Raw genomic sequence first — 24058 nt, 5'->3', positions numbered from 1 at the left:
GATGAAGGATTTGTATCCTGAGTTGTTCACTTCAGGTAATTTTCAAGGACGAAAATCTTTTAAGTGGGGGAGAGTTGATCTTCCCGATTTTTATTTAGATAACTATTTTATTAGTTGTTTATTTATTTAATTATTATGTTGTGAGATAATTAATATGATTTTGTGATTATGTGTTAATTATGCTATTTAAATTATTAGGTGAGTTAATGATAGAATAAGCTATTGGGCCTAATAATTAGAAATTGAAGTAATAAGGAGGTGAGAATAACTAAGCCCATTAGCTAAATAGAGATAATAAGAGAAGGGATTATGTTTGTATCTTATTTTGTGAAAAAGAAGAGAAAGAACACAAGAGAAGAGGAGAAAGGGAGAAAGTGAAGTAAGAAGAAGAACTAGAAGATTCAACATAAGGTAAGGACGGGAATCTATGTTATTAATGGTGTATATGATATGCACTGTGTATTAACATGCTTAGGTGTTCTTAATTTCAATTTCCATGGTGTTGAATGCATAATCATATTTTTGTTGTTGTATTGATAACCCATGATAGAACCATGATTAGGAACCTATCTATGTATGATTAATGGCGGTTTGGAAGTGTTTTTGTGGCTCGAAACGAGTTTTAGAAAGTTCTATCAAAAAGGGAATTTTTCCAAAAATCGTAGAGGGCGCATCGCGCCGAATTAGTGTGCGTAGCGCGGGCAAGCGCCCGAATGGGTGTGTAGCGCGACCTGTTTTGAAATTTGGTGATTTTTGATTCTTTGAATTGGGATCTCGTATGCTTATGTTTTATGAGGGATTTCTATGTATCTTAATAATTTATTCAATAGAGACTGGATAGGTTTTGAATCGAAAACGAATGTATAATTGATACTTGAATTTTAGTATAGGTATATGGTGTTTTGGTGATCGGTGAAGATAACGTTGGTTGGCTTGTATGTTATATGTTATTTGTGATTGGTAAATGCTATTGGATGCTTTATTGGTGATGTATGTACATTGTGCAACGTTTGGTGGATAATTTGATTTGTTCAAATTATTGTGATATGCTTGAATAATTAAGGTTGTGTGATAATCTTAATTGCATATATTGTTGGTTTTGTTGCACATGCATTCATGGGTAGATTGTACTTCGGTTGGGGCTTTGATGTTAGTGTGGAAACGGAAGTGGTGGACTATAAGTTCATATTGTGGCTTGGATCCTAGTCCGAATAGGGAGCGTGGCTCTAATTCTAAAAATGAATCGAGAGCGAGGTGAGCTTGAGGTTCACGTTGGTACCACATGCACGAGTCATATTAAATTGCATTGGAGTCGCATTTGTTGTTATGGGATGATTGATTTTTTGATGCGTGATAAGTGATAATTGGTAATTGTCATCTTTATGTGATATTCTTGATAATTATGATATGTGCGATAATTGTAGAACTCATTATGATTGTAAAGCGTGATGAATTAGTTGGATGTTTGTATGTTGTATTCATTGTTTATATTATATATTTATAATAGTGTGAATTCTCATCCTTCTGTTGGAATGATGTTTTATGCTACATCGCTCAGGTACTAAAGAATAGTGGTGCTTTGCACGAGGATTAGCCGAGGAGCTATTTGGTTATTCTATTTAATTAGGTAGTCAGTCGATGCTCTGGTCATGTAACACGGGGGATATTTGAATTCATGTTTGTTATTATGAGATATTTTTATACTCTCTTATTTGGTATTGTATTTGGAGATAATATGTTGAGTGGCCTTTTTGTCCAATGTTTTAAATTCTTATGACTTATTGATGATATAATATTGTTATCTTGATTTGGTAGGTGATTATAGTATGAGATATAACCATTGAAAATATTTTGAGAAGTAATTATTCTGTTGCGTTATGCATAGTTAATGAAACATGAAGTTTAAATATGCCTTATGATAATGATCAGGGGTATATCAGGTATGTTTTGTTGGTTTTCATTGTGTTGGAAATGACATGTGACACCCTTTGGTTTATGCATGCTATCTTACTCTTTAATTATGTGTTATAATTTATTTGGGGTAAAAATGGGTGTTACAATATACACACCTAAATCCAGCATACCCCTCCTGGGATTCTTTATTTTGGATGAGCTGCTAGGTTTCAAAACCCAACGAATTTGTTCAATCATAGTGCACTACACCATATGCCTGATTCGCGCCCCCTCTTTGGAAGTCTTGAAATTGGGAAGGCCAGTACAGGATCAACGAGGTGCTCAATAATGGTGCTGATAAGTTAGAGAATCTTGATGGAGTAGAATTGCCTAGGACTTGGAATGTAGCAAGTTTAAAATTTTACTTTAGCTGAACATTGTAATAAACTGTTAATAAAATAAGGCTGACGGGTAGCACTCTTTTCCCTTGCAAGGGAAAGTTTTTTTAATAAGTCACTCTCAATTTTTTACATTTCTCTACTTTGCAGGTAACTCGAGATTCTTGAAGACCTGAGAATACCCCAAAACCGGGATGCATTCATACCATTCGGGACAAGTTGACACTCTTCCTTTGGGAGATGAGTAAAAAGTCGGTTACGCCTACTGGCCTATGACTGCACCGAAGCTTGTTACACTTCCGAGCCAAAGTCCGCACCGAAGCCGATTGCGCCTTCGGGCCTATGTCTGCACCGAAGCCGGCTACGCCTCCGGGCCTATGAACGCACCGAAGCCAGATAAGTCTCTGGGCCTATGAATGCACCAAATCCGGTTACACCTTAGGGCTTATGAACGCACCGAAGCCGGTTACGCCTTTAGGCCTATGTCCACGCCGAAGCCGGTTACGCTTACGGGCCTAAGATCGCAGCCATGATGGTTCAACCTACGGGTTATCGCCTTATCTAAAATTATTTAGTCACTTTTAAACCCCCCGAGCACAGTCGATTTGATTCGTCAAGTACATGCTACTCAAGAATTGTGTTGCTGATCGATTTGACTATTTATCTAAAAGAACTTCAGCTCGCTACACAGGCTTCTTGCTTGGGAGAAGTCATATATTATACGAGCTAGGTCGCACACTACGTACACTAAGAAGTTTATTTTTTTTCTAAACATGCACAAAGGCCTAAGAAACAATGTTAAGAAAGGAGCATAATACATTCAAACAAAAGCCTAAAAGGTTGGGAAGATTGTATGTTCCGCTAGGGGCTTAAAAGTGTTACAAAACATGATTGAAAAATGCATCCCTATTGATGACTAACAGGAATTTCAAACAAGATATTTAAACATCATACGCCAGGCTGATCATTGGGTTGGTCGTCAAGAGCTATTTCTGGTTGCTTCTTGTCGTTCCTGCCTTCGGCCTCGGCTTTTGGAGTCTCAGCATCCATGTTCATCAGCTGACCATCTCGGATGACTTTGAAGTAGTCCGTGGCGTCTACATTGAGATCTGGTTGGAGAAACAGGGCTTGAGCCTTAGCTCTCTTAAAAGCTTCATCCCCGACATAGAGTATGTTAACTTAGGCCTCCCTTAATGAAAGCTTCAGCTGTTCATTAGACTCTTTGAGCTTCTCAGCTTCATGAATGGCGCTAGCCAGTGTAGCCTCAACATGTTCCTTCTTCTTGGTCACATCGGCCAGCTGCTTGGTAGCCTCCTCAGCCTTTTCGGTTTGACCTTTCAGGTCATCCTTTAGCTTGGCCACCTCTTTTGACAGTCGATGTTCAGCCTGATCATATTCATCCCCGACTTCGAACAAAGCTTGAGCCATTATAGTGCATCTCATCAGGTAGGCACATACATTGGCGGCCAAATGCTAAGGCCCAATGCTTTTGGCCTTAAAAACATCTTCGTCAGAGTTGAGGTGGTCATAGAGGAACTTTATCCCATCAAAGTTGTTGTCCAAGAATTTGAATTGAGTAGAGAGACGAGGCTGATGGCTACCTTGGCCAGTCTCTTGCATCACGACCGAGATGGCCAGATCGACGCTGCTGACGGGGTCACCCATCAAGATCTTTTTTTTTAGCAGGAGGTTGTTGATAGGGGTCGGGGATGTCAGTATGAGGCATCGAGATCATCTGGGCCTCCTTGTCAGTATCCATTTTATTCTTTCTAGTGTTATGGGTCTGAATACCATAGGGGTCTGATTTCAAGGTCGACTGACTGGCAGCCCGCCAGACTCTGGCTTCAGCCACCAGTTTCCTTTGCTCCTTGACATTTGCGGTTGTCATTTTTTCTGCAAAATCAAGCAAAGATGGACAAAAGAAAGGGTAAAAAAGATAAAAACACTTACGGCGTGGGGTCACAGAGATCCTTACCCAAATGTGCCAAGAGCTTCTCTTGGTCTTCGAACATTTCCATTATGTCCTTAGTTTCATCAGTTGAAAAGAGTCTAATAAGGAAGAGTCTGGACTTCGAACCCGAACACGGGCACTAGATTGTTCATCCAATAAAAAGGAAAGCCCTGACTATCATCCAGGGCATACAGGACACTAGGGCATCTATTTCCACTCTTGATCCGGATAAACCGATCCTTAAAGCCCTTGTAGTTGGAAGTATAGGCTCGGAGAAAGCTCTTACCAGGGGTTCCGTTATGGGACACCCAACTTCCCTTATCGGCATCTTTCAATTCGAATAGAGAAAACAAGAAAACTAGTGTAGGGTCGATGTTTAAAACCTCATAAATAATTAGCAAAATACTCTTTTTAGTCCCGTATGTTAACCTCGGGGTTCATTTTGGTCCCTTAACTTCAAAAAGTTTCATATTGGTCCATTAAATCTTCAAAAGGTGTCATTTTAGTCCTTTTTGGCATATTAGCGACGGATTTAGCGAGCGATTTTTGAGTTTTTCGTCGCTAATATGACAAAAAGGACTAAAATGACACCTTTTTAAGAGTTAAGGGACCAATTTGAAACTTTTTGAAGTTAAGGGACCAAAATGAACCCCGAGGTTAACTTACGGGACTAAAAAGAGTATTTTGCCTAAATAATTTGAAAGACGTTAATAAAGCCCCATCCATTCGGACGTAGTTGGACTGGGGCTATGTTTAAGATGGTTAGGAGGCTGGCTTCAAAGTCAGAAAAGGGGATTTGAATCTTGAAATCGTCAAGAACCCCAAGGTAGAAGTAAAAGCACAACTCGTCTACACCTTTTGGACGGAAGAGACAAACTCTCTCGCCCTCCTCACATGTTTCCAGGATTACATCTTCTTCGTTCCCAATTAAGGAGAGATTCTTGCTTGTACGAAGTTTTTATATGTCACTAAAACTGACTACATAGTGCTTGTAGCTTAGTACCTCTAAGTCTATGTAGGAGCCTCCCATTTCCATTAACACTTCGATGGAGCTTGATGAATCAAATTCTGAGTTAGAATCGCTAAAAGACTCATAGAGGTCTCCACAAACCTCTAGAATAATCTGGGCAAACTCATTTTCGCCTCAGGTACCTTTGCACGACTCCATACATTGCTCCTAGAGAGCTTTCCTCTCTTGAACATTGCGGGAAACAGATACGTTCCCCGAATCATCACACTCCCTAATAAGCATTATTTTTACAAAAAAAAAGTAAATGCAGAAAAGGATAAGAGAGTTACCTGGAGAAGTATGAGGAGAAGAAGGTGAACTCTTTGAAAATCTTCAGGAAATGTTACTTGTGGATATAAGAATGGAAAGTGAGAATGGAGGGATAACATTTAAGCACTTAAACCCTATATAACAGCTATAAAACAGAGTTATGGCGATAGAGCATGTTCCACGTAAAAGTTATCATTATGCAGTAAGGTGGAAAGATGTGACTTGATGGCCCTTTAAAACCCACTAGCACACGCTAGAGGCACGACGACCGCTGGATCGAAAAAGACCGATCACCCCCAAGTCGACTCAAGAATTCTAAACGTATATTCTGGCATAACACTTCACCCATACGGGTCTCGAGGTCGGGGGGCTTATGTACATACCAAAAATACTTAAGTCGATGTGGGAGGTCGGTACAAATATAAGCAGCTATTGCAGAGAGGTCGGTTTCGTGACATACCGTCGAGTAGGTCGAATACATTGCCTTTGGTCGGATCATATCCTCTACTCGGCAAGCATCTCAAGTCATATGGATTCTCTATTTTCCACATTGGTAGTCGGTTGTCCTAGTCGGCTATGACGGTTATAGATATGGGATAAGCTTGGGCCGTTACAGGGTGTTACATCTCTTAAATAGAAGGCGGCGGAGGTTACGATGGCTTCCATTACCGAGGGACTCCTAGGGTCATTTCATTAAAGTTGCAGTTCATCATTCTAGAGATATAAATAGGGCTCCCGATTGAGAGATAAACAAGACACTCTTCCATCTTGAGCTCACGCATATTCCTATCGTGTTGCTCAAATCCCTAAATAAACTCAGTTTAACCTTTTCAGTTACGACCTCATTTGATTCGCTTCCGGAAGGTATTATTTCAAACGTGTTTTACAATATATATATATATATATATATATATATATATATATATATATATATATATATATATATATATATATATATATATATATATATATATATATATATATATATATATATATATATATATATATATATATATATATAAATTCAAAATTTTAATTAATTAGTAGTTTAAATTTGTCTTTTAGAGAAAAAAATCATTGAATATACGTTATGAATTGAGAAAAAAAATCAAATTTTTTAATCAATAAGTTTATATATAAAAGTATTTTTCCTTTTTTAAAATATTTCATTTCAATATTTCTTTCTTAATATGTGCTTATCTTATTTTATCATTGGATAAACTAAATGGTCCACACGTAAGATTGAATAAATTTGATTAAAATATAGATGGAAATGATCTAAATTCGTTCTTTTCTCGAAGTGGTGATTGATCTTTAACTTTTAAAGACCTATTTTAAGATAGTTTGAAGAATCAATTATCCAAATTGAAGTAAATTTAAAAAACAAAAATAAACCTACACAGAAGATTCAATAATAAAGATTCAAGCCAGCTTGTTCTCTATGGATACATTTCAAAGAATCGAAAAATCGAAATTTATATTTTAAAAATAATAATTTTTAAACTGATGAATTATTATTACATATAATTTTGAAGAGAATTTTGTTTGTATTTGATTTAGATTTTTCAATACTACGCGCATTAGAAAATTGTTACCGACACTCTTGTTTGTTTCCGGGAAAGCGCCATTTAAGCAAAATTAAAGTTTAGGATCAAATTTTATTTTATTTTATTTAGAAATCCTTTTTAGCTAATTAGGGGTTAAATTCTTACAAGTTGGCAAATCTAATATTTAAATTTAGAATTAATTAAAATAATTAGTCAATTTGTGTTGGTTCCTTCTTCCATTGCTTGCGTGAGAAAAAGGAGTGTTGGCCCTCTCTATTGTTGCTTAGTCAAGTTCTTTAATTTCAACATATCATTCCCTCACTTTCACTTTCTGTTTCAATTCCTGTTTCAGATCTAAAACCCCATTTCAACATTCCATGTTTTTCAGTTTCATATATGTTATAACACCATAGTTCAACCGAACACAAACAACAACCTTATTCTTGTCGGAACAATTAAAAAACTAGTCTTTCTCCAAATTAAAGAAATGATGTTCCAGGAAAACGGGAATGGTGAAATGGGTTTATCTGGAATCCCCTTGGGAGCAAAGAACAAGTACTTGAGGATGAATTCCCAGGTTCCTGATGATAACGATGATGCTTTGCACCAACAGCAATTGGAAGATAAGAGGAACAGTACAAGGAAATATGTTATCGCATGTGCCATCTTTGCTTCTCTCAACAATGTTCTTCTGGGTTACGGTATGATTCATCTCTTTGAAAACTCTTTGACTATCTCAATTTTTGCGTTGACCTTGATCTGCATCCTAGCATCTAAGATAATAACAGATCTAAAATGAGAACCCATCAAATGATTTTGACTTTGATTCTAACTCTATTGCAGATGTAGGTGTGATGAGTGGTGCAGTTATATTTATAAAGGAAGATCTAAATATAACTGAGGTACAGGTAGAGTTTTTGATTGGTATTCTTAGCATTGTTTCTCTGTTGGGTAGTTTGGGTGGTGGGAGAACATCAGATATTATTGGTAGAAAATGGACAATGGCATTGGCTGCGGTTATATTCCAAATAGGTGGAATTACAATGACTTTTGCCCCTTCCTATCAAGTACTCATGATTGGAAGATTATTAGCAGGGATTGGAATAGGGTTTGGAGTTATGATCTCACCTATATATATTGCTGAGATATCACCAAATCTCACTAGAGGCTCTCTTACTGCTTTTCCAGAGATTTTTATTAATGTAGGAATTATGCTTGGTTATGTATCCAATTATGCATTTTCTGGTCTTTCCGTGCATATAAGTTGGAGAGTAATGCTTGCTGTTGGAATTTTGCCTTCGGTGTTTATTGGTTTTGCTCTTTTCGTTATTCCCGAGTCGCCAAGGTGGTTGGTAATGCAGAACCGAATTGAAGAAGCTAGATCGGTCCTGTTGAAAACTAACGAAGACGAGAAAGAAGTGGAAGAGAGGCTAGCAGAGATACAACAGGCTGCTGGTTTTGCCAATTCTGGCAAATATGAGAACAAACCTGTTTGGCGTGAATTGCTGTTTCCGCCTCCTGCGCTTCGCTGGATGCTGATTACAGGTCTTGGAATTCAGTGTTTTCAACAGATTTCGGGAATTGATGCAACTGTCTATTACAGTCCAGAAATTTTCCAAGCAACTGGGATTGAAGATAAGAAAAAACTTCTAGCTGCTACGGTTGCTGTAGGTATATCAAAGACTGTTTTTATTTTGGTGGCCATTGTTCTTATTGATAAAGTTGGTAGAAAACCTCTTCTCATTACAAGCACAATTGGGATGACAGTTTGTTTATTCTGTATGGGAGCTACTCTTTCGTTTTTTGAAAAAGGGCCGTTAGTGATTGGATTGGGTATTCTTTTTGTTTGTGGAAATGTTGGATTTTTTTCTATTGGACTCGGCCCTGTGTGCTGGGTTTTGACATCTGAAATTTTCCCTTTACGTGTGCGTGCTCAAGCATCCGCTCTTGGAGCTGTGGCTAATAGGGTCTGCAGTGGCCTTGTTGCCATGTCTTTCCTATCTTTATCCGGGAAAATTTCTTTCGCTGGAACATTCTTTCTGTTTTCCGCTATTTCTTCCCTTGCCATTGTTTTTGTTTTCACAATAGTACCTGAAACCAAAGGGAAGTCTTTGGAGCAGATAGAGATGATGTTTCAAAATGAACATGAGAGTCAAGTAAAAGAAATGGAGCTAGGTGATGTTGAACAACTTGTGCAGAACAAAACTGGTATAACAAATTAGTTAATTAGCCTACACATATTTCACTTGTTATGTCCAAGGCTTTATGAATCCTCCACACATGATTCTGATACGGGACATGAGAAAAAATGAAGGCAAATTGCATTCTTATTGCATACTCAAACTTTTACTAGTTGTACAATTATTTTGTTTCTTTTAGTTTCATTTAAGTTCATAGTAGGATTATATAAGCATGGAGATTTTTGTTGGAGATCATCCTGTCTCCACCTTTTCTGATATTTGGAAACAACTTATAGTACCATCATTAGTAATTTTACCTATTGCTCCACGATGGATGTAATTCATATGAAAATTCTTTAATAAATCATATTCTTTTCAATTTTAGTATCTAAATTGTCGTCCATAGACCTAGAAGCATATATGCTTAGTGTCATATTATTATCAACATTAACCTCTTGTTGCTCTTAAATCAAATAATCATATTTATCATCTTTAGATTTCAATAGGATTAGTCTTTGGCTTCAACCAATAAAATTTTAGAGTACAATAATTAGTTGGGGTTCCTTGTGTAAATTACAATAAAATATGTTTAGTCAAAGCATCTCCTAAGTATGTATATATTTCTGTAAAATTAGAGGTTGACTTCAGCAGAAATTGGTTTGGTATTGCTGGTAACTCCTAAAATTGTACACTTGAAAGACATATTTTGTCAGCATTCTCATTAATATTAAAAGAGTCCTAAGTTTTTAGGTTCTTCCCAAGGATGCCAAATGAACTTCTGAAGTAGGGAGATTTTAACAGGCAGGCAATAAGATGAAATTGTTAAAAAGAGAAAATCCATAAATGCAAGTGTTGTAATCGGTTATTACGAAATTTATTTATGAACTAAAATAGAAAGTTTTGTCGTGGGTGTAACCGGTTACGTATATGCTGTAACCGGTTACCACTACCGTGTCTTTTAATTGTTAAAACAGTTGTAACCGGTTACAGGTTCTGTGTAACCAGTTACAGTTAGTTAATTTCTATTTTTAGCTTTGTTACTTGTATCCCAATCAATTGTAAAAGTGTATATATTTACCAATTAGGGTACCTCATCAACAATTCATGGAAAAAAAAAAGAGAGCACATTTTCACCCTCAATTATACTCTCTAATTCTTTATCTCTTTCTCCCTCTCCACATTCAATTACTCCATTTTCATCAACCTTGTGATTCCAAGTTCTAACGAGCTACGCATAAGGAAGAAAAGAAGAAAATTTTTAAGGCATTGTTTTTAATCCATCAATGCGTTGATACAGGTAATTTCGAGAAAGTCGGTGATTGTGAATCATCGAAGCAAGCGTGAGAAATTATTGAGAAAGCATACACAGGGGCTGACAAGGTGATGGTTGTGAGGTTACAAACTCGCAAACGTCAGCTTGAGTTAATTCAAATGGAGGAGAAGGAGACAATAAACGATTTCGCGACAAGAATTACTCGGTTGGTGAACCAAGTAAAAGCATGTGGAGAAATGGTCATGAAGTAGTATGTTATCACGAAAATTTTGCATTCATCAACGGCAAGATTTGATAACATTGTCGTAGCGATTGAGGAATCGAAGGATCTTGCGACGATGATAAAAAAGGAGCTACAAAGCTCTCTTGAGGCTCATGGGCAAAAAATGGAGAGAGAAATAGTGATAAGGAAAAGTCAGAGATCTTTTTGCAAGCTTGTTTCAATGAGAAAGACAAGAAGTCGAAATGAATATGGCCCTTGAAGAGTAAATGCATTTTTTAGAATTTTGGTGGAAGAGAATCCCAAAATTCCAAGAACTCGACTTGTCAAAAGGGTGAGAGCAGCTGCAACAAGAATGGTGGTCAAGGCAACTTTAAAGGTGAAAGGAGAAGGATTGATAAGAGCAAGATGCAGTGCTTTGTATGTTAAAAGTTTGGTCATTTTTCAAGAGAGTGCAATGCGAATAAGAAGGAACCTCATGTGAATGAAGCCAAGGTTGCAACTGCAAGACAAGTGTTTGATGAGGAGAATACTCTCCTAGTCATGATCATAGAAGGGGAATACAGCAGCATCAGGCTTCGGGAGAACAACAATATTTTTGGAAACGCTGCAGAAACATGTTGTAACCGATTACCTATACGCTGTAACCGGTTAGAGGCAGAAGGATCTTCCATGATGAGTATGAAAGGTGAAGTTCAGTGCAGCGAGGAATGATATTTGGACTCCGAATATTCTATTCATATGACGAGGAGGAAATATTAGTTTGTTAAAATCAATCGTGCCATGAAGAACAAAGTGAAGTTCCTATATGACACCATTCTTGCAGCGGAAGGGATCACTGATGTATCGATCAAGAGAAGGGATGGTAGACGTTCTTTGATAAAGGATATGTTGTATATTCTCGGAATCAAGTGTACCCTTTTAAGTATTGGCCAATTACTTGATAAGGGTTACAATATTCATATGGAGAACAAGGGGTTACGCGTTATGGATTAAAACAGGGTTTTAATCCTTAAGGCTCTAATGGCTGCCAATAGAACTTTCAAAGTTGAGCTAAAGGTTATGGAGCATAGGTGTCTTGTTACAGCGGGTAGTCGAGAAGAATGGATATGGCATTACCGTCTTAAGCATCTCAATTTTCGAGATCTCAATGCATTGAAAGATAATATAATGGTAACATGGCTGCCATTGATCAACATACCAGCTAAAATTTATGAAGAACGTGTGTAAGAAAATCAACATAAAAGTACATTCAACAAGGATGTAGGTTGTAGAACCAAGTATTAGATTTTGTTTTGTTGGCTGCATTTTGTTAAAACAAGTTTTCAGCAAGATGTTAGAAAAGATGTCTTGACATGTTGGTACGACATCGTAGCATGACTTGTTTCTATTTTCTGAAGATTTGTTGTGTGTTTACCGTGATCCAAGTAACCTGTAAGAAGATTTGATTCTCTAAAAGATTTGTTTCACAAGATTTGATGTCAATATTTAGGGAAACGTTATATTTGATTTAATTGTGTGCAGAAGATTTGATTTTTTTGCCAACTCAATGTTTTACGAAGCCCATGAGTTCTATGGCTATAAAAAGAAAGGCTCTAAACCTAAGTAATATAGAAGACGCAAGTGTGAGAATATTCATTAGGGTTTAGTTTGTTATTTTTGAGCCACTCTTGCATTACTTTGATGCAAGGGTTGCACTGATAGTTCAGTAGTAATTGTGAATCACTCATAAGCTTTTAAACAATAATGGATATTGTTTCATTAGAAGTGTGTCTTCTATTTGTTGTCATTGTTGTTTTTCACTAGTGTGTGATTGAAGGGAAGTGAGAGATGTCTCATATCTAGGAGAGTCTTAGATAGAAATATCACGGGTAGTGATTAGGTGCTAAGTTTGTAAAACCAGAGGTTGTTTATAACTTCAAACTAATACTATTATAGTGGATTTCCATTCTGGCTTAGATGTCCTCAGATGTAGGTAGGAGTGGCAAAGCGGGCGACCCACCCGCCCCGTCCCGTCATATGTCCGCCAAAAAAAGAGCGGGGCGGGCAAGCCCACAAATTGAAATGGGCACAAAAACCTAGCCCGCCCCGCCAAGGTGGCGAGCGGTGGCCTTGCTGCCCCCGCCAAGGTGGCGGGCGGCGGGCCTATTTTTCTATTTATTGTTTTTTCATTTTTTTAATAGATGTTTTTACATTTTAATTAGATTTTTCACAGTTTTTAGAACCATTTTTTATAAAGCATTTTTTAACAAATTTTACTTAAAAATATTGCATATATTCACAAATAAATGTATAAAATTAAATCATCAAGAATTAAAATTAGTAGAATTAACTTTAAAAATAGTGGGTTTTGATGGAGCAGCGGGTTTTGGCGGGCGGCGGGCTTTGGCGGGGCGGGCTATGGCGGACGGCGGGCCTAAAATGTCAACCCAACCCGCCATTTTTTGGCGGGTTCCCGGGCCGGCCCGACGGGCCACGACCCATTTTGCCACCCCTAGATGTAGGTGACGTTGCACCGAACTAGGTTAACAATTAACCTGTGTTATTTGCTTTATGCTAATTACTTTATTTTGGTAATTATTACTGGTGTTACGATGTCGTGACATTGCATTCGACATTCTGGAAGTCATGACATCGTATACGACATCTGGTTCTAAAGTGCCGAAATTTCAATTGACATAAGAGCATGCACCCTGTCATGTTTTTGTGTGAGCTCTAGGGAATATATTTTCTGGTACTATGGAAAAGGAAGGAGGAAATACTAACAGGCCACCTATTTTGGATCGGACCAACTATGACTACTAGAAGGCGCATATGGTGGCTTTTCTAAAATCTATGGATAGTAAAACCTGGAAAGCAGTTATCAAAGGTTGGGAGCACCATGTGGTGAAGGACAAAGATGGGAACACATCTGAAAATCCAGAAGAGGACTGGTATAAGGAAAAAGATGAACTTGGTCTTAGAAACTCTAAAGCACTGAATGCATTGTTCAATGGGGTTGACAAAAATATATTCAGGTTAATAAATACTTGTACTGTGGCCAAAGATGTTTGGGAAATTCTTAGAACCACTAATTAAGGCACGTCAAAAATAAAAATGTCAAGACTCCAACTTCTCACCACCAAATTTGAAAAATCTCTTTGACTAAAGATAAATTATAAATTTTGTTTTGTTAAACAGCCGAGGAAATGTAGGATTTTTTGAAAAAGATATGCGGAATTTCTCCAAGTATCTAAGCAGAGGATATGAACACGTGAGGCGAAAAAAATTCTTTTATCAAAGTTTTTTTATTATTAGAAATTATTGTTACCAACATTTATCTAGAGGCTTAAGAATCAGAATAATATCCAACTCTAAAATCTATAGATAAAAACCTTCATAAACTTCAGAAAAAAATCAAGAGAGAGGAAATCATAGAAGCGGATGTAATCCAAATATTAAACTGGAAGATCATTACTTATATCATATCATGTACCAGTTCAATCAACATTCTCATGTTCAATGAACAACAAATAAGATGAAGATGTTTGTTCAACAGTTGAACAAAGAAGAGGGAAAGAATTCAACCTTGGGGAGAAATATAAAGAATCGTCTTCTAACGAAGAAGATAACGCATGCTCAAAGGCACCCTACAAGGAAGATAGGAGATAGAAAAAAATCAGAATAACACATTTACTTGTTTTGCAAGCAATGCTTTGCAATTTAGAAATCTAAAGAAAAATCATTTGAAGAAGTTGGGTAAAGCAGAATTATACTCTAGAATTATACATCTTTAAGTCTTTGATCCTGTAAGATGAACGACGATGACAACATGTCAAAACAATTCTCCCAAAAGCAAAATTATTCTTCGTCGAAGACGCCAAAAATCTACTTTTTAAGAAGTTGATGTTACCGCCTTCCAGAAACTCCCCACCTCTAAATCTATAGACGTGGTTATATCAAAATTAGTCGACCCTTACTAAGATCCACCTTCATTTTCTTGACAAGAGGAGACATCATATTCACAGGAGCAAAGGGTAGTTGGACAATGAACACGAGAAAGACATAAAAAGTTTTCCCTTCTTATGTGCACGAGTTTGAAAGTCGTTCAGGTCACTTTGATGGTTGGGAGAACCAACCTCGCCTTTCGAGCTTTTTCCTTTTCTATCATCTCTTTTTTTATCGCAATAGTAAGGGGAGTCATGCTCTCTACAAAAAAATGATTTCCATCATCTCTTTTTTTATCGCAATAGTAAGGGCAGTCATTCTCTCTAAAAAAAATGAAAGTAAAGGATTAGAAATAAGATAGAGCATATATTTAATACCAAAATAAATAAATAAAAACCACCTTACTTGGGAACCCTATTAACACCGAAAGGTATCCCTCATATCGCATTAGATTTTTAACATTCAATTCATAAAGTGAAATGTTTTCAGGAAACCAAACCCTCCTTTCTCCATCTCACTAAGTTTGTTAGGATCATAGCATGTGATCGAAAGGGGCTCGCCTATCCAATAAACTGGAAACCTTTATGTATCATCCTTCTCATACATGACCTTCAGACAATGACAACTACCTCAAAAACGGGCAAATTTATCTTTTTAGTGCTTCTAGTTGGAAGAGTAAGGGGAAAAAAGAGCCATTCTTAGGACGCTCACAGGAAACCATCCTCCCTAATTAATGCCTTTTGACTCATAAAATGAGAAGAATGTGTTGGAAAAGGACATATTGTCAAGTGGCCAACAAAGAATCTTGAATTTTCAGACAAAGACTCAACTGTTGGAATGAAGTTGAGAGGAGACAACATTGATGGCCTTTAAAATGTTAACTTAAAAGATAATAAACGATATTTAAACTCTAAAGTAAACAATTACTCTAGTGTAGAAGTATAAGTATTCACCATCTACCACACAAGGTTGTCGCATGCGTGCCTTTTCACCTTCCACGTATGGCTTTAAAATCACATCAGCCTCATTGTCGATGTGTGATAGATGCAGAAATACCTGGTAAGGCTTAACCCAATCATTATTTGTGTATAGCGAATTAATATTCATAACTTCCTCACTGAAGACATGACTCCTTAAAGTTGAAAACGCCATAATAAATCTAGTCATCCTTGTGGAAGAAGATACCAAGTCAGCGACACTATCACTAGGAAAGCTATTATTTGAACTACAATTAGATAAGCTATCGTAATTACCAAACATTTACATTTCAACAAACCTCTAATCTACTTGCCCACTACCCCATTTCAAACTCCTATGATATTAAGTCCATACTTTATATTTCTCAAAATCAATTTTGGATTCGATAACTTTCTCAAACAAATCACACTTATGAATAAATATTATGGCTAGGACAAGAAATAAAATATGCCTAAGAGTAAGAAGCAATACCTGGTTTCAAGGAAACATGAAGAAGAAGTGGTGAGCAGAACAAAGTAGAGACCACATATGAAAAATAAATAGTTACAAAATGAAAAGAATCTTAAACATTGGAGTTGAAGAGTCAAATGTGCAAAGTTATTTAAAAACTTAAACCCCTCAAATGTAAGTGGCCGACATGGAGTATGCAACATTAAGAGTTATAATTCTAAGAAGTTCAAAAAACTAAAGAGTCTAAACTGGCATATTTGTTCCCAAGGCGTTTGTAATCATCATAACAACTAAAAGGGATATTTAAAAACTTACAAAAGGTAAAACAAGAGATACAATAGAGTCCAAATCTCTAAATCACAAGGATATCAGCCAGTTACCAAACTTGGCCATGGATAATGATCGATCTATCACTTAAAAGCATTTCGTCCCTGCACACCTCGGGCTTGGAGGACTATGTAATGTCATGGTCTTCTACTCAAAGCACTTTGCCCCTATACGTCTCGTGCTTGAAATCTATGTAATGTCATGGTCTTACGCTCAAAGAAGTTCGCCTTTACACACCTTGTGTTTGGGAGATTGCATATCGATAGATCTATTTTAATATAGTTACATTTAGGCTTAGTGAGATAAACCCCACAAATAAAATTTGACTAATATCCTGGAAAATACCCTACGATGAATGGGCAAGCTATGGGCTACTTTAAACGAGGTTGGAGGAGCCTGCCATAAAGAGACAAGAGTCTTCACATTTAATACGCCCTAAGTTAGGAGATCAGCTCGGCCAACTAACCCAATACTGATGTGGATATGACAATCCATTAAGAGACTTTAAATACTTAGACAACACACTGAAGGCGAATTAATTACCACGTTTAAGCTGGGGAAACAATATCATTGAAGGTCATTAAGCTACCTTAATCATAGGGATTTACTAAGACTTTTATATATACACATGGCAAGGATCGAAGAAGGCAGCAACTCAGATTATCATAAAACTAATGTCTTACTAATTCCACAATTGCTAAAGCTACATCAATATACTTTTCAAGTAGGACGCCCCTAAATGACCAATCCCTCGTTAAAAAATAAAATGACTGGTGTGTTACAGTAAAATAAGATAAAAGACCAATTTTTTTACACAAAAAGAAAGATAGAGAACAAATTCTTTAAACTAAAATAAGATAAAAGACCTCATGGGATTTTTGCCAATTAATTGAGATGATAGGCAATTTTTGAAGAAAATTTCTTTAGCCACCTCCCTATGGGGGTCACCCCCAGCGAAAATCCTAAAATACCCCTGCTTCGGAAATGAACTTCCGAAGCGCTTTTTTTTTTAAAAAATTTCCATAATTCGGAAGTGCATCTCCGAAAACACCTCATGGGGGGTGTCTTCGGAGATGAACTTCCAAAAACACCTCATGGGGGTGAATTCGGAAGTTCATTTCCGAATTATGCAGAAACTGTGTTTTTTTTTATGTTTTATCTAAAACAGTCTCGCACTTTAATTAAACGTAAACGCCAAATAAAATAAGCAATAGATAAACTGAAAATACTAATATGATAAATAAACAAAAAAAAATACTAATCCGATGAAAATAATATATACAAACCGAAACAAATAAAAATAGTGTGCTAAAGATACAATCCGAAAACAAAAAATAAATAAACCCGACCACTACTGGGTGTGCCTAACCCTCTCACCCTGGGCCCTCCTCTGCCGCCTGTACCCCGCCGCACGACCCGCATCAGTGACGATCATCTCCATCACGGCGACTGCATCTGGACCGCCCTGTTGAACGACACCTCGATCCAACGCGTCCCGCCCAAGCATCTCTATCCGCTGGCAAATCGGCAGGAGATCAATGGCGTGGTCATCATCGGCCTGCTGGTTCTCCAGGATCTCCTCATGTGCTGGTCTAGGAGCGCCGGGAACGTCGGGTCTCACCAGAGGATGGGACACCCGGTAGAACCATGTGACGTACCTCTCCTCACTGTGCCAGTCCTGTGTGACCCGAGTGAGACGGTACTCCTGCGGTACCACATGATGCTGCCAGTCCTCCCATATGGCAGTGAGCTGCACTCGGGTCACTGTGTCGGGAGCTGCCTTAAAGGGTGACCTGGGTATCCGCTGCACGAATCCGAACTGACGCATGCACCACTCAGGGAGATACCGGACCATGATGCCGGTCCCGCATGCCAACCAGCCTGAATATAGAGCAATGCCGTCAAAGGGGACAATCTGAGCGTAGTCGACGAACGGCCTCCAGGTGACGTCGTCGTGCATCGTGCGGTCCAAGTACAGACGGTATGGTCCCACCGCATCGTTCCCCCTCTGGAGAGCGTATCTGGCGGCCCTGGGCATGGCGTCCACGTACGCAGGATCGATGTGAAAGCCGTGGATGCGGGAGAAGTAGGAGATGATCCAGCTCTGAAACAGAAACACGATAATGTATTAAAAATAAATACGAAACATAAATAAATAAATAAATACGATAATGTATTAAAATAAAACGTACCGTAAGCAGTGTGTAGGATCCGACCAACTGCCTCGTCCTCCAGTTGGAGGCCTCATTCAGCTTTTGGTAGAGATATGCTAGAGTAGCTGCCCCCCAGTTCCACTGGTGAACGGTATCCAGGTCCATGAAGTAGCGGAGGTAGGTCACGACGACGTACCTGGCACTCTTATCCACAAAGCATGCAGCGCCTACCACATGCATGTACCAGCACCGGAGAGCGCAGCCGCGGTGATACTCTGTTAATAGCTCGTCACCCTCACCCTCAGCCTCGGCAGCCGCGTCCAGGTGGTGCTCAAAATAAGTGCTCAGTGTGGTGAACCGGACATGAGGCCCAGATGTCGTGATGCACTCAAAGTGAGCAACCTCGTGCTCCATGCCCAAATAGAGCGTCATCCACTCAATGGCCTCGACCCTCTGGATCCGAGAGTGGTGCAACAGTGGCCCCCTAATAGGCAGGTGGAGAAGACACTGCACGTCGTGCAAGGTGATCGTCATCTCCCCAACCAGCAGGTGGAAAGAGGACGTCTCCTTGTGCCAGCGCTCCACAAATGCCCCCTGCATGCCGGTGCTGATGGTGGTGTAACCCGTCATGCAGAGCCCGCAAAGCCCTGAACCTCGCACATGGTCGTTAAACCACTCAGCTGTTGGTTTAAACAGACTAAATATCTTCCGAGCGTGGTTCACCATTTTCAACGGCTCTCGCTCTTGTTGAAAAAAAAACAAATAAACGACATATATTAAATAAGCGACATATATTAAATAAGCGACAAATAAACGGTTAAACTATAAAAAATGGTGACAATTAAACGGTTAAATTAAAAAAAATACCTCTCCCTCCCAGATCCGCCGAGCGACGTGATCGTGGTAGTGAATCAGCACAGAGGTGTCAAAGGGCCCTCCCGGATAGCCGTCCTCCTGCTCATCCTCCTCCCCGGCTGGAGGGTCAACTTCCGGTACCCCCTCCGGCTCGTGGTAAGTCACTGCCGCCACCTCCTCCTCCTCCTCCTCCTCCTCTCGCTGGCGGGAAGAAGATGCCCGAGCCAGCCGACTCCTAGATCCTGAAGTAGATGTACCCTCTCCCACGTCCACGGGAACTCGCACACGGCGTCCCCGGCCCTGCCCCCGTCCTTGGGTCGACGCCAGCTGCGCCGCCGCCCGCTCGCGTCTAGCCGACGCAGTCTGGGACTCACTCCCCTGTCTGATGCATGCTGGTTGGTTGCCTGACATGTTCCTATAAACAATCGAAATCGATTAATATGCGAGGCAAATGAAAAAACAAAAAAAAAAGAACTTCTGGTACAATTCGGAAGTTCATTTCCGAAAACTGGGATGGAGGTGTTTTCGAAAATGAACTTCCGAAACACCCCTGCGCAGACCTTCAATACAGCCTCCAATGGCAGACCCAAAAAACCTAAACCAAAACTACTTTTATGCCTACTAAACATCCTAATATCAGTACTAACCTATCTTAATGTGATTTTTTCAGTTTCTAAACACCCTATTAGAGTTTATTCAAATAGATCTAAAACTTGAAAAAACAATGTAGAACTTACCAATTAGTGTTTGATGATGAGTTTGGAAGAAGACTTGGGAATGCTCTTTGATCTTACACTTGATTTTGGCAGAAAATTTGAAAAGGGGTTGTGTTTTGATTTGAGTTAGGGTAAATGAATGGGGGAGGGGGAGTGTTTTGTTAAATCTGCAGAACGCGCAACATTTCGGAAGTTCACTTCCGAAATGCTGTTTTCGGAAATAAACTTCCGAAATAAGACAATTTTTTCAAAAAAAAAGGCGCTTTCGGAGATGCATCTCCGAAAACGCTTTTTTCTTGCATTTCGCAAAATGAACTTCCGAAGTCAGGGGTAGTTTGGGTTTTTCACCAGAGGTGGACTAGAAGGTTGGGAGGTCTATAGAGAAATTTCCTTTTTGAAACGTAACGGTCAATCTATATAATTTTAACACATTATTATAAGGATCAAATAAATTAAGCAATCCGCCTTTTCATGCTTCTTAATCTTTAGATGTTTACCCTGTAAAAATTGAAGATCTGCAAGCTACAGCATGTCATAGGAACTAGGAAAGTTTATTAGAGTCCTATGCCAAATGCCAAAGGTTAAATTCAAAGACAGTTCATTCAAAACTCAATTTCTTAGCACTCAAAGATGAGGCATAGGCCAATAATTTCAGTCACTGCACACAAATCTTGCATAAAGATGTCACTGGGAAAAGGATGACGTATAACCAAGCATGTCCTGCAATTAACACACAAATATTAAGGAAGAAATAGACCAAAAAAATTGAAGCTCAGTCCTGAATTCTCACATACACGAACTTATAGAATTAAAGTATATTTAGGCTCTCCTCATTTTTTGTTACATTCAGTCAAATTACCTTGGTTATATTATAACAGTCATCCCCCTTCTAAAAAGTGTAGATTCTCATAATTCATAAGCAGGAAATTTAGACTGGGAAGGATCAACCATGTCCAAAAAGAGATAAGACATGCCTCCCACTCCTTCAAACAGTGAATAAGGTCTATCACCTCTATGCATTTCTCCTCGAGATATTAGAGTGTGGGCTCTATCAAGCAAAAAGCATGCAAAAGCTTTGGCTCTGTATAAATACTTTTTGTTCCCAGTAAGTTGGTAAAGTGACAGAAAGACATAGGCATTCCCGCTGATACCATGGCAAATCCCAACTTGCTTGAGCAAACCACGACTCCAAACCGTCTCTCCGGCTTCCATAGCTGCATCAGAGAATTCTTTATCTCCAAAAACCTGAGGATTTTTTCCCTAAGGTTACAAGTGATAAATGATAGGGAAAACACAAAGATGATTCCTACATTGGATTTTAGAAAAAGGTTTTGCATAATATCAAAGATTGCAACACAACCATTATCTCAAACCTGTTTGTATGAGATTCTCAAATTTAGAAACAATGAGATGGAAAATCCAATGGTATACTGGCATATGGATGACAAAAAAAAGTTTCCAGAGTACTAGTAACATGAGAAATCATCAATAATGAAAAGGTAATGAGTGTTTAAACCTAAACCACAAAGGCAATAAAGTGATTTTACCACAAATGATGTTGCAACTTGCCAAATAATCATGAGATTTCATTTATAATAAAAACATGTTATCAACTGAATCTGTTGAACATGTTTTGACCTTAGCTGCTTTGACAAGTGTAAGAGCCACTCCAGGAGCTCCATGACACCAATGCACGAGAACATCCCTCTTCGTATCTTCTTCGCTAGCAGGATAGTTTCCACTAGGAAAGTGGTTATGTATCATGTATTTAAGAGTTTCTCTAACATCCTCAAGCTCATCAGGCTTCAACTCCATATCCATAAGGACTTGCATAATCCCAGCCAATCCATGTGCAGCACCCCAATACTTCTCCCCGTACCACTCAAACATCAAAGGACATTTTCCTTTTCGACCCAAAGCCCTTCCATTTTTTATAATCTCATCCACAACCGTGGCCTGAAAAAATATTTAGAAACACAACCCTGTTGTATTTATCGATTCTTTGTCCCGATCCAATGCATAACAATTTACCAAAGGAAAAAATAACAAGCGTTGGAAAATAAACTCACAGTATAACTGGAAGGAATAGTCCCCTGACCAAGATGCTTGTTTAAAAACAAACATGCCCATAGAAAACCAACCCTCCCGTATAACAACTCATCAGGAAGATCCTTTGGTAGCTTAATCTACATCCCACAACCACAAGGCTTAGTTAAGCAAGTAGAGATGGGATTTGTTTAGTCAACAAAATAGAAATGATTGGTTAGTAAATTGCAGTTATGATCAGGCATGCTTGGATGCAGATAATCACTTATACACCTTCATTTCAGCAATCAATTTTTTGGACTCCCAGTAATTAAATTTCAACCCATAAACCACTACAAAAGCTATGAAGCACCAAAACTAACCCAAGGTGCGATAGTGATCAGTAGTGGTATTGAATGTACAAATAATGTGTTGGTGTGTCAGACACATATCAAACACGGGACATGCTTTCAACTGAAGTTCCAATAAGCTACATAGCAAAATAATGAATCTGATTCCATTGCAGTCACACTTGTTAAGAATGCAAAAAATATAAACTTTGCATTAGAAATGAAAAAAATGTAAACTTCAACAAGTTGACTACACCATCTTTTAACCCAAAATTTCAATATTTGTTTCCTCATCAAGTGCCATAAGGTTACTATTTAGTATTTTTCAACATAAATTGATAATATAGTTAAATTGCATTACCTTTTGGAACTGAGCCAAGTAGTACCTCAAGGACTCATCATCACCGGTATGTTTTGCAGCCACAGCCCCAAGGGCACAAACACCAGCACGCCCACAAATAAAGGTGACGTCCCTGCAACCCAATAACGGAAAAAGTATGAAACTTTACAATAGAACCACCACAGAGAAAAACAGAAGACGTAAAAGGGATAGTGGATTGAGACGCAGAACCTAGAACGAACAGAAGCAGCATCGCAAGACTTGATAATCTGGGCGCAAAGAGTAAGATCGCTGGCGTTGCCAGTGACTTGGTGAGACTTAAAGAGGAGAAAAGCGGTGCCAAGAAGGCCGCAATAGAGAGTGAAATCACCAACACGCTGTCCAGATAAGCCCCACGTTTCCAGCACTATCTGACACATAAACACAAACACCTTGTGTGTTATATGAGAAACGTGTGTGAAAGAGTTTAATGAGAAAGAGAAGACGAGTATGATACGATTTCTTTGAGGTCTAAGGCAGCTCGTTTGAGACGCTCGGAGAGTGGAGAATGGGGCATGGCGAGGAGGTTCTGGAGTGAGTCACCGGGTGTAACGGTGACGGCTTCTTGTAGCTCTTGTTCGGTTGCCGGCGTAGCTTCGGGTACGAATTCGGGCATGGGATTCGGAAAGAATCGATCCGACATGGCTTCGGGTGTAGAAAGAAAAAGGCAAAGAGAGATAAGTGAAGAAGACAGACGATGTTGCCATTTAGATTCTGAGTCTCACTTGTGTACAAATTTTCTTTCAACCACCTCCTCAATTGTGTTTGCGTGGCACGGCAAACAGCAAATGTTTTTTTAAATTTTTTTTTATCTATCATTACTAGGGGTGGCAAACGGGCATGTCCATCTCGTTTAGACCCTTCCCAAAAAAAACAAGGCAGAATGGGTATATTTAAGAGTGCGGCTCTAAAATTTTATCTCGCCCCGCAAAAAAGTGAAGGCGGGGAAAGTCTGCGGGCATTGAACCTTTTATGCCTAAAAATAGTAAAATTGTATGAAAAAACTCATGCCTGTAAAAAACGGGACGGGGCGGACACATTAAAGGGAGCGGGACTAAAACTTTGTCTTGCCCCGCGAAAAATACGGGCAAAACGGACTTTCCCTGTGGGCCGGGCCCGTCCTGCCACCCCTAATCATCACCCAAAACTCAAAATCT

General features: G+C 38.7%; 3 protein-coding genes across 4 annotated transcripts; 1 reads left to right on the top strand and 2 right to left on the bottom strand.

Moving 5' to 3' along the window:
- Nucleotides 1-7274: 7274 nt before the first annotated feature.
- Nucleotides 7275-9635, top strand: LOC131636512 (probable polyol transporter 4). Its single transcript, XM_058907126.1, has 2 exons — nucleotides 7275-7769; nucleotides 7912-9635. The coding sequence occupies exons 1-2, from the start codon at nucleotides 7556-7558 to the stop codon at nucleotides 9288-9290; spliced, it is 1593 nt and encodes a 530-aa protein (XP_058763109.1). The 5' UTR covers nucleotides 7275-7555; the 3' UTR covers nucleotides 9291-9635.
- A 7930-nt stretch (nucleotides 9636-17565) lies between these two features.
- LOC131636513 (protein MAIN-LIKE 1-like) lies at nucleotides 17566-19618 on the bottom strand. 2 transcript variants are annotated; one of them, XM_058907127.1, is made up of 3 exons: nucleotides 19444-19618; nucleotides 18616-19319; nucleotides 17566-18527 (listed from the first exon to the last, which is right to left on the bottom strand). In XM_058907127.1, exons 2-3 carry the CDS (start codon nucleotides 19300-19302, stop codon nucleotides 17775-17777), a joined length of 1440 nt encoding a protein of 479 aa, XP_058763110.1. In that variant the 5' UTR covers nucleotides 19303-19319; nucleotides 19444-19618; the 3' UTR covers nucleotides 17566-17774. The 2 variants fall into 2 exon arrangements, with proteins under 2 accessions (XP_058763110.1, XP_058763111.1); XM_058907128.1 differs by lacking the exon at nucleotides 19444-19618 and having other exon boundaries at nucleotides 18616-19420.
- A 1110-nt stretch (nucleotides 19619-20728) lies between these two features.
- Nucleotides 20729-23656, bottom strand: LOC131636514 (lanC-like protein GCL2). Its single transcript, XM_058907129.1, has 7 exons — nucleotides 23359-23656; nucleotides 23094-23272; nucleotides 22884-22995; nucleotides 22217-22333; nucleotides 21786-22103; nucleotides 21007-21392; nucleotides 20729-20867 (listed from the first exon to the last, which is right to left on the bottom strand). The coding sequence occupies exons 1-6, from the start codon at nucleotides 23542-23544 to the stop codon at nucleotides 21054-21056; spliced, it is 1251 nt and encodes a 416-aa protein (XP_058763112.1). The 5' UTR covers nucleotides 23545-23656; the 3' UTR covers nucleotides 20729-20867; nucleotides 21007-21053.
- Nucleotides 23657-24058: the final 402 nt, after the last annotated feature.

This window comes from Vicia villosa, unplaced genomic scaffold (assembly GCF_029867415.1).
Source record: "Vicia villosa cultivar HV-30 ecotype Madison, WI unplaced genomic scaffold, Vvil1.0 ctg.001763F_1_1, whole genome shotgun sequence".
In the NCBI taxonomy this organism is placed as follows: Eukaryota; Viridiplantae; Streptophyta; class Magnoliopsida; order Fabales; family Fabaceae; genus Vicia; species Vicia villosa.
This window is presented reverse-complemented; position numbering and strand designations above follow the sequence as displayed.

Excerpts from the sequence above, each read along its gene's own strand:
- LOC131636512 (XM_058907126.1), top strand. The coding sequence starts at position 7,556 with ATGATGTTCCAGGAAAACGGGAATGGTGAAATGGGTTTATCTGGAATC. Across the intron at positions 7,770-7,911 it reads CAATGTTCTTCTGGGTTACG|ATGTAGGTGTGATGAGTGGT; the intron begins GTATGATTCATC and ends ACTCTATTGCAG.
- LOC131636513 (XM_058907127.1), bottom strand. The coding sequence starts at position 19,302 with ATGGTGAACCACGCTCGGAAGATATTTAGTCTGTTTAAACCAACAGCT. Across the intron at positions 18,528-18,615 it reads GATCCTACACACTGCTTACG|AGCTGGATCATCTCCTACTT; the intron begins GTACGTTTTATT and ends TTTCTGTTTCAG.
- LOC131636514 (XM_058907129.1), bottom strand. The coding sequence starts at position 23,544 with ATGTCGGATCGATTCTTTCCGAATCCCATGCCCGAATTCGTACCCGAA. Across the intron at positions 22,104-22,216 it reads CTATTCCTTCCAGTTATACT|GCCACGGTTGTGGATGAGAT; the intron begins GTGAGTTTATTT and ends ATATTTTTTCAG. Across the intron at positions 21,393-21,785 it reads CACTTGTCAAAGCAGCTAAG|GTTTTTGGAGATAAAGAATT; the intron begins GTCAAAACATGT and ends AAAAATCCTCAG.